This window comes from Mytilus galloprovincialis, unplaced genomic scaffold (genome assembly GCF_965363235.1).
Source record: "Mytilus galloprovincialis unplaced genomic scaffold, xbMytGall1.hap1.1 HAP1_SCAFFOLD_334, whole genome shotgun sequence".
In the NCBI taxonomy this organism is placed as follows: domain Eukaryota; kingdom Metazoa; phylum Mollusca; class Bivalvia; order Mytilida; family Mytilidae; genus Mytilus; species Mytilus galloprovincialis.
In genome coordinates, this window is record NW_027468241.1 from 15,821 (window position 1) to 25,242 (window position 9,422).

General features: G+C 30.1%; 1 protein-coding gene across 2 annotated transcripts; it reads left to right on the forward strand.

Annotated features, from left to right (window-relative positions):
• Positions 1 to 457: 457 nt before the first annotated feature.
• LOC143061504 (caspase-6-like) lies at positions 458 to 9,191 on the forward strand. 2 transcript variants are annotated; one of them, XM_076233748.1, is made up of 6 exons: positions 458 to 492; positions 2,086 to 2,166; positions 2,410 to 2,648; positions 5,478 to 5,662; positions 6,664 to 6,808; positions 8,107 to 9,191. In XM_076233748.1, exons 2-6 carry the CDS (start codon positions 2,156 to 2,158, stop codon positions 8,334 to 8,336), a joined length of 810 nt encoding a protein of 269 aa, XP_076089863.1. In that variant the 5' UTR covers positions 458 to 492; positions 2,086 to 2,155; the 3' UTR covers positions 8,337 to 9,191. The 2 variants fall into 2 exon arrangements, with proteins under 2 accessions (XP_076089863.1, XP_076089862.1); XM_076233747.1 differs by lacking the exon at positions 458 to 492 and adding an exon at positions 517 to 680.
• The last annotated feature ends 231 nt before the right edge of the window (positions 9,192 to 9,422 follow it).

The window sequence follows — 9,422 nt, forward strand, 5'->3', positions numbered from 1 at the left end:
GGTTGCTTAATTACGTTTCTTTACTGATTTTACTGTATTTTCAACGCATGTTTGTCTGTTTGCTTTTATGTGTTTTTTTTTTCTATCTATGAATCTTCTCCTGTCTGATGAAATCGAGCCTCTTGATTTACTTCCTACTTGGAACCCTAGTTCACCATCAGATAATACTTAAAAGAAATTTTGTTAAGTTTATAAAAAAAACGTTGTATTTGATAATTTGAAAGTGAAAGCAAACATTGCATCTACTTAGTATGTATAAATAATTGTGTGTGTTAATCCCTCGGTCAGTCTAAATAAAATTTTACAATGTGTCGCGAATAAATAATAATCAATTGTAGAAAAAGGAAAGCATATTTTCATCGAAGACATATTTTCTAAATTTAATATAACTGATGTTTATTTTTAGTATTTACTACGATTGTTTTTAGTAATACGTTTATCTCCTTGTCACACCTTATTCTTGAAAAATCACGATAGAAATATCTGGTGCAGGTTTGAATAATCTTAATTTTAATGAACATATTTGGGTTTTTTTTAAAACACAGGGTAATGTAAAATTCATATGAAGGATATACATGATATACACGAATACTAATTATAGTTTAACATCGACCAAGGATTGTTTAACTCAAAGGACGGTAGCGACCCTCGCAGTTCATCCCTTTAGTGGTTAAACAAAGGTAAAATATTTAGAATTTATGTTTGAACGATCATTCTTTCATAAAATACAATGTTTATTAGAATATCAAAATATATAGGATTAAACAAATCAAAACAATTCAAACCATTTGTGAACGTTGAACATTGTAGATTAATATAACCTATTTTTAGATTTTATTTCCTTGTCATGTCTCTTTCTCTGAATTTGTGTTTGTAGTTTGAGATTTTATTTTCATGTCGTGTTTACTTCTCGGAAAAGGTTTACACATTGTCACAAGATTAATACATATCTTTGAATGACAACTGTTTCGATTTCATATGTGACATGTCTTAAGCAAAGATTCTGCTTACAGGAGCCTGTCAATACTTATGTTTATAGTAAAAAATGGCTAGATCAATGCAATTGAATGGGGACATGTAGTTGTAATTGTCCTGGGTTAGAAACCCCCTTTTAAAAATGGCTGGGATCCGCCCCTGTATAGAACTAATTATTTCGGTTGGTACATATAAAAGTCATTTAGGATATATTTCCTGTAACAATTGTGCTGCGTCGATAGAAATCAACCTTAATATCCGAAAGAACATTAATACATCTGTTTAGGTATTTCTAGTTGATATTATACTCAAAGTAGGTAGATAAAAAAAGAGTTGATGTGAAAACCGTCCACAGCAGACCAAAATTCTTATTTAAAAACATCTATCAAAGATGTATAAGAATTCCCTTCGGTCAAATTCTATCCGACACGGCTTCATTGATAAATCTATGTAAGAGGAACGTATTTTTTCATACTTAAAAAAAGATTTGTCCTCTTGATGTATCAATCATTGTTGTGTATAATTAAACTCATCATAGATACCAGAATTAAATTTAGTGTATACGCCAGACGCGCGTTTCGTCTACTAAAGACTCATCAGAGACGCTCGAATTCAAAAAAGTTAAAAATGCTAAATAAAGTACGAAGTTGACGAGCGTTGAGAACAAAAATTCCTAAAAGTTTTGCCAAATACAGCTAAGGTAATCTATGCTTGATGTAGAAAAGCCTTAGTATTTAAAAAAATTCAAAAATTTGTACACAGTAAATTTATAAATATAACAATATCGAATCGGAACAAAAATCTATGATTGGTTTCAAAGATATTCAATTTTTTGTTATTTAACGTCTGATGATTGTTGTTATATAATTTTCATCACTTCATAAATTTTATGTGCGTTTCTGCAATTTACCAAAAATTGTGTAAAGTAGTATAATTTATTGGCATCTTCCGCCGCTAATAACAGATTTACACGTTTTCTGCAAGGGTACTTTTGATTCAAAATTAGCTAGAAATATTCTTGTTAAAATTGATATTAAATCAAATCGGGGTCTTGCTGTATATTTTACATGTAATTGTTTATTTATTTTTTTAATAATGTGCAATATCAAGGAGCTTATTTGAGATATTTGGGTATCTGTCAAGTGTGTGTCGATTGGTGTGTGTTCAACAGAAGTAAACGATGACATCAAGGTAAATATATTGTTTGAAGTATCTCGTTTCCATTACTTCGAGTTTCGTTATCCCTAAAAATATATTTTCATATAAAGGAGAAGGTCTAACTAGACCACTTTAAGTGCATAATTTCAAAAATCAAAATTATTGTAAAAAAAATTGTAAATGTGTAAATAAGAACGTGAGGACATTTTGAAAACATTAGTTTAGGAAAAAGGCATTAATTGTAAAATTATAATTTTTTCTTTTTTCCGTTGGTAGGTCAACAACAGGTTCTATATCTGGAGGTGTATTGGATGCAGAAAGATATACTATTCGTTCCGGTTTGGCGGTAGTGATCAATAACTCAGAATTTCTTGGACGCTTACGCTTACCTGATCGTCCTGGCAGCCTTGAAAATGAAGCTGAACCCCTGGAAGAGAGATTCAGGGACCTTGGTTTTAAGACTATTCTTCTAACGGATGTTACAAAGGAGAATATGGAGAACAAATTCAGTGAAAGTAAGATCTATAGAGCAATATGAAGAAGAGATAGAAAAACTTAAATCATTAAAAAACTGAACTCCGAGGAAATTTCAAGACGGAAAGTCCCTAATCAAATGGCAAAATCGATAGGTCAAACAAATCAAACATAATTAACTGTAACAGCTAATGTTTAACTTGGCCCTTTTGTTCCTCTTTAAACTCCTTTAAGTATTAGTCTGCATTAGAAAAAATAACATCAAGGGCACTCATGTTTTTAATTAAGGAATGTATATCCCTATTGGATAGTTCTGAATCCTTGCCCGGTTTGGCTTACTTTTTTGTCCTTTTTTGGTTTATAGCTCTTCATCTTGTAATAAGCTTTGAATTTTCAAATGCTTTGGCCTCGAGCACCACTGAATATATTTTGATTGTCAAAATGCGCATCTGATGTAGAAAACCGTTTATGTTATTATCAAAAAAAAAAAATTGAAGATAATGAAAAGATCAGATATTAGACATAACTTTTGAGTCACGTGTACAAATATCTGGTCAGATTGAGTGAAAAATAACTCTTTGAATGTACTTTAATCTGATACGGTAAAATGTATCTGTTTGGGTATAGTGTGCATATATATTAGATTAGATAAAGCTAACACATATATGATTAGATAAAGCTAACACATATATGATTAGATAAAGCTAACACATATATATATGATTAGATAAAGCTAACACATATCTGATTAGATAAAGCTAACACATATATGATTAGATAAAGCTAACACATATATGATTAGATAAAGCTAACACATATATATGATTAGATAAAGCTAACACATATATGATTAGAGAAAGCTAACACATATATGATTAGATAAAGCTAACACATATATATGATTAGATAAAGCTAACACATATATGATTAGATAAAGCTAACACATATATATGATTAGATAAAGCTAACACATATATGATTAGAGAAAGCTAACACATATATGATTAGATAAAGCTAACACATATATATATGATTAGATAAAGCTAACACATATATATGATTAGATAAAGCTAACACATATCTGATTAGATAAAAATGATAAATATCTGATCAGATAGAGTATACGAATATCTCATTAGAAAACGTGTAAACATATATCTGATTAGAGTAAAATTAACAAATTTAAATAGGTTTAGTGTACTTCTTTACTACAATTCCCTTTCCTTTCGTGAATGTGACATACCGAATTAGACTACATGTATTCACTTGATTTGTTATACATGAGCAACACGACGAGTGCCGCATGTGGAGCAGGATCTGCTTAACCTTTCGGAGCACATGAGATCACTCCCAGTTTTTGGTGGTGTTTGCATTACTTATTCTTTAGTTTTCTATATTGTGTCATGTGTTCTATTGTTTGTCTGTTTGTCTTTTTCACTTTTAGCCATGGGGTTGTCACTTTATTTTCGATTTATGAGTTTGACTGTCCCTCTTTTCTAATTAGGAAAAGCTTACACATATCTGATAAGGTGAAAATAACAAAGATCTGGTTGGGTAAAGTTAAACAAGCAAATACATAATTAAGATAAAATGTACAAATATCACAGCATGTCAAGTTAACAAATATCTGATTATGAACAGTACATATATCTGATTAGGTAAAGCTAACAAATATCTGATTTGGTGAAGCTAACAAATATCTGATTAGGTGAAGCTAACAAATATCTGATTAGGTTAAGCTAACAAATATCTGATTTAGGTTAAGCTAACAAATATCTGATTAGGTAAAGCTAACAAATATCTGATTAGGTAAAGCTAACAAATATCTGATTTGGTAAAGCTAACAAATATCTGATTTAGGTTAAGCTAACAAATATCTGATTTAGTAAAGCTAACAAATGTCTGATTAAGTAAAGCTTACACATATCTGATTTAGTAAAGCTAACAAATATCTGATTTAGGTTAAGCTAACAAATATCTGATTTAGGTTAAGCTAACAAATATCTGATTAAGTAAAGCTAACAAATATCTGATTAAATAAAGCTTACAAATATCTGATTTAGTAAAGCTAACAAATATCTGATTAAGTAAAGCTAACAAATATCTGATTAAGTAAAGCTAACAAATATCTGATTTAGTAAAGCTAACAAATATCTGATTTAGTAAAGCTAACAAATTTCTGATTAGAATAAGCTAACAAATACCTGATTAGGTAAAGCTAACAAATACCTTATTAGGTTAAGCTAACAAATATTTGATTAGGTTAAGCTAACAAATATCTGATTATGTAAAGCTAACGAATATTTTGTTTAGAAAGGCAAACAAATACCTGATTGGAATAACTCAAAGACGATTGATAAGAAACACTGAAATGCTGTCTCATTAAGGCTGCAGGATATGTCAGTTCAATTTACAGCTCCCAATCTAGTCTTCCTTATAACTAGTACCGCGTGACAACGAATAACGGCTGATTCCCCATGAATGTAGAAAGGTTTATGTGCATTATAACCTCGTTTTAAAAACAAATATTCTCTACAGTTCTTGTTCAAAAGATTTTATTTATCTTATTCGTTGATTTATATATTTCATGATGAATGGAAGTCATTAAACAAATATTATTTAGGAGGAGTGTTGAATATACGGTAATTGATCAACTGTCTCAAAAAGAATCTGTTCTGTTCTATTTAACTTTCAGTGCTATAACGAAAATTTGATATTCATTATCCAAGGTAGCAACTAGTATGGATATAAATCCAGATAAATTCCTCTTTCAATTGTGTGCACATACTTACTCTTCGGACTTTTCTATCGTTTTATCTATGTATGTGTAAAGCATAGTGTATTTCTGACAACTGTATGTTCATTTGCAGTAAAGAGTAACTTAGCTAAGAAAATAGAACAGATAGACTGCCTAATCATAATTATGTTGACACATGGTAATGCTGACAGTGTGTATGCCCAGGACCAAGCTGTTCAAGTTGACAGTATCATGAGCTGTTTCAGTGCAGAAAACTGTGCCGAACTTATTTTGAAGCCCAAAATTTTTATTTTTCAGGTATGAAATGATATCATTTATTAACAAACCGGAATAATGTTCTGATAAGTTAATTTCATCACCCTGTTTTGCAATCATCAACTTTACATGTCTTTAAGAGTTACAACAGTATGCTAAGATGCTTATTCTGTTTGGTTTGTCTATATAAAAAGCAACTAAAGTAAAGACACTAAATATCGATTTAAGAGTACTCACATGTACTAAAAGGTATGTCAAAGACAATAACAATTTTCAAGTCAAATATTTTCTCTCAGACTATCAGCTTGTAAATCTCCAACGGATTTAGTGTACATACGTCATAATCAGTCTTAGAAAGACCTCTGTGAAATTTTATAGGTACAACTTCAAATCCAATCCTCGTATCAAGTTTTATGGGAACAAAATCCATAACTTCAATATTTGAACTTTCTCCATAAAAGTTAAAAAGATGCAAAAGATATCAGAAGGACATTCAAGCTCCTAAGTCGAAGATTCAAATTTTATATATACGCCAGACGCGCGTTTCGTCTACAAAAGACTCATCAGTGACGCTCGAATCCAAAAAGGTTGAAAAAAGTCAAATAAAGTACGAAGTTGAAGAGCATTGAGATCCAAAATTCCTAAAAGTGTTGCCAAATACAGCTAAGGTAAGCTATGCCTGAGATAGAAAAGCCTTAGTATTTGTAAAAATTCAATATTTTGTAAACAGTTAATTTATAAATTGAAACCTAAATACATACTTCATGCACTACGAGCCTAAAATGTATATGTTTATTCATAATGTATTAAAAATTGATTTTTTTTAATTCACTATATTTTGATACCAATTTGGGTTGCCGCAACACTAATTTGCATATCAACCATTGTTGTACTGAATTTCAGACGGATTATACATAAATTATTGTGTTAGCACTGGTTATTACTGACTAAAAGAATTAAGTATACATGAATAATGGTGTTAACCTTGATTGTTTTTCGACTAATTAAACCACACTGACATATGTCTAAACATTTCTTATAAGGCGTCTAGACAATTATCCCCAAATAGTGGTGCTGGCATTGGCTATGAAAAAGTAGTACAGGAAGAAGTTCGTGTTTCCGAAGGTGTAGAAGTTGTTCGTATACCAAATGAGGCAGATTTTCTTGCAGTTTATTCTACAGCATTAGGTTTGTTCCAAATATTTCTTAAGACAATAACAATCAAAACCAATGAGTAAACAAGGACTCACAAAACCAAAGGACATTTACATCAACAGTTATAAATAATAAATAAGAAACAACACGAACTCAACTAAAAACCGGGAGTGAAATCAGGTGCTCCAGATGGGTAAGCATTTCCTGCACCGTAATTCATAGAATATTTTTGCGTTGACATACATTATCTATGAAACATCAAACTCTTGTTCTAAAGTGAGCAATACTCAGTTTCGGCAGTTTTGGTATCGAACTTTTTCCAAAAGACGTCGGCTAAAGTGCTGATTTATTTATTTAAAGTTTGACTGCCATAGCTTTAAATTATATCTGCTGATTTTAGCTCTATCTTAATATAAAGAAATTGACATTTATCTAAGAAGGCATATCTTTGAAACATGGTAAATTATTGTTTGTTCCTAAATGACTTTGCCCATACTGTTTTGATAAACCATGTCTCCCCTGTCCTGTATCTTCATCAAATCTTGAATTATCCTAAGACTCTTAATGCAACCTTTGACAGCTTAAAAGGCTACCTCTACTACCCCTACCACAACTTTTATTGCTGTTCTTTTCAAAGTTACAATAAGACCTTCAGCAAAGAGATGAAATAACTCTCACCGCACTGCAAGTTGGAATTGTAACCCTATTTCAACCTTTAAAACGTGTGTATCCTCACGTTTAGAATGAAGATGATTTAACAGCCGTTACAGTCGATTTAAAAAAATTCAAAAAACAATTCCCCAAATTAGCAAATTACTTGCACAAAATATCGTAAATTTAATCATTGATAAGAATAATCACAAGAATTACACATATTATTTCCCCAAATTCCGATAAAATAAAGAACTTAAATTCAAAAATTCAAGTTGAATGCTCCTTTATAGAATTTTGTGAGTTTAAGTTTGAATTTCAATTATAAAGCTTAAGAGATAAGAAAAGTAGATAAGGGATGATTGCAAATGAGACAGCTCTTCATAAAAGACTAGATGACTAAAAAATGAACAACTATATGTCATCGTTGATAAACAATGAGCAAAACCCAAACTTTTCACATATTGAAATTGACAATGATAAGGAAGACAGATTCCTTCAATTGACCTTTTACCAGAGTTATAGTTGAACATTCCAAAACATGCTACTTTCTTAAAACACGTTTCCTTGATTGAATTAGATCCATTTCCCAAAAATGATAGACAACATTTATTTGATTTTACTTTAAGCCAACACCTGTAGAGATATGTATTACCATTTTTTTCAATTTTAATTTACAGGTGAAAAATCATTCCAACAAACAGAGAGCGCATCACCATTTTTACAGCATCTAATAGATGAGCTTAAGAACATGGGTGTCGACGATGATTTCTACAGTGTTTTGACCAGAGTAAACTGTCAAGTAATGCAATTTGAGCCTAGTCATGACGCGACTAAAGATATAAGACAGATGTCATGTTTTGTATCACACCTGACGAAGGATTTGTATCTGAACATGACACACGATTAACTTCAGCGAGGCTTTTAACTTTAATACGATAGAAATGAATGTTGATTTGATATATGAAAATGTTATTTATATGGTGGGGAAAAGTTGCGTTTATTTAGAAGTAACTGATACAACACTTATTTTTGATACATGGCGTTAGAAATTCAATCTAGATCAAAGATATATAATATTATATAATAGTTTTTAAAAGTTCCTTAATTGGTGAACATGATGTTATTAGTAAACAATTTAGTGTTACTTGTATTTTATTGTAAAATGAAAATAAATCGTCTTTTTATAAAAAAAAAACAAAAAAAAAAACAATACATGTAGAACAAAAATGATTTACATACAAGAAGTTGTTGCTTAAGCTAATCTGTCTCCTGTCAAAATTGTCAATGAAATTCATTAATAAAGATAATTTGATTGATTGATAGACTTAGTTTCAAATCAATATGTTACAAGGGGACTTTGAAGGTGGAATGTATATAATTATAAACAATTGGACAAGATAAATAATAAATCTACCAAACTTATGAAATTAAAAAAAAAAATGTTCGGCAACAAAAATAGATTTTTAGGACAAATCTATTGATCAATTGTTATTAAAATCTAAGAATCTTTTTCAACAGCTAAAATTTTCTATAAAAATTTACTTATTTATTATGATAATTTAACAACAAATAGACCAAAGCATTGTTTTTACATTCAAGCTAAAGTTTCAAATCCCAAAGTAAATTGCAAAATATTTATTAAAGAATGTTTTATATACCAAATGTTTAATCATATATTTATGTGTACAAACATGTATGTTCGTATATTTTTTCATATCCAAAATCATAACTCAAGGCAATAAAAAAATATTGGTTTTTTCTTCTCTGTCGTTGTACACTAAACTGTATGTTTTTAAATTCAGCATAAAAGCAGCTCTACATAGCAGTTTTTCAGCTGAAAGTGATCCAACTTTCATCAAATCATTCATCATTTCACAGTATGGCGTGTAGTATTGTTTTTTACATTAGTGTACAGAAACAGTAAGATGATGCATTTAGCATTTTTACCATGGTTATATCGTATAGCCTCTTCAAGATATTGTTTGTAATAGTT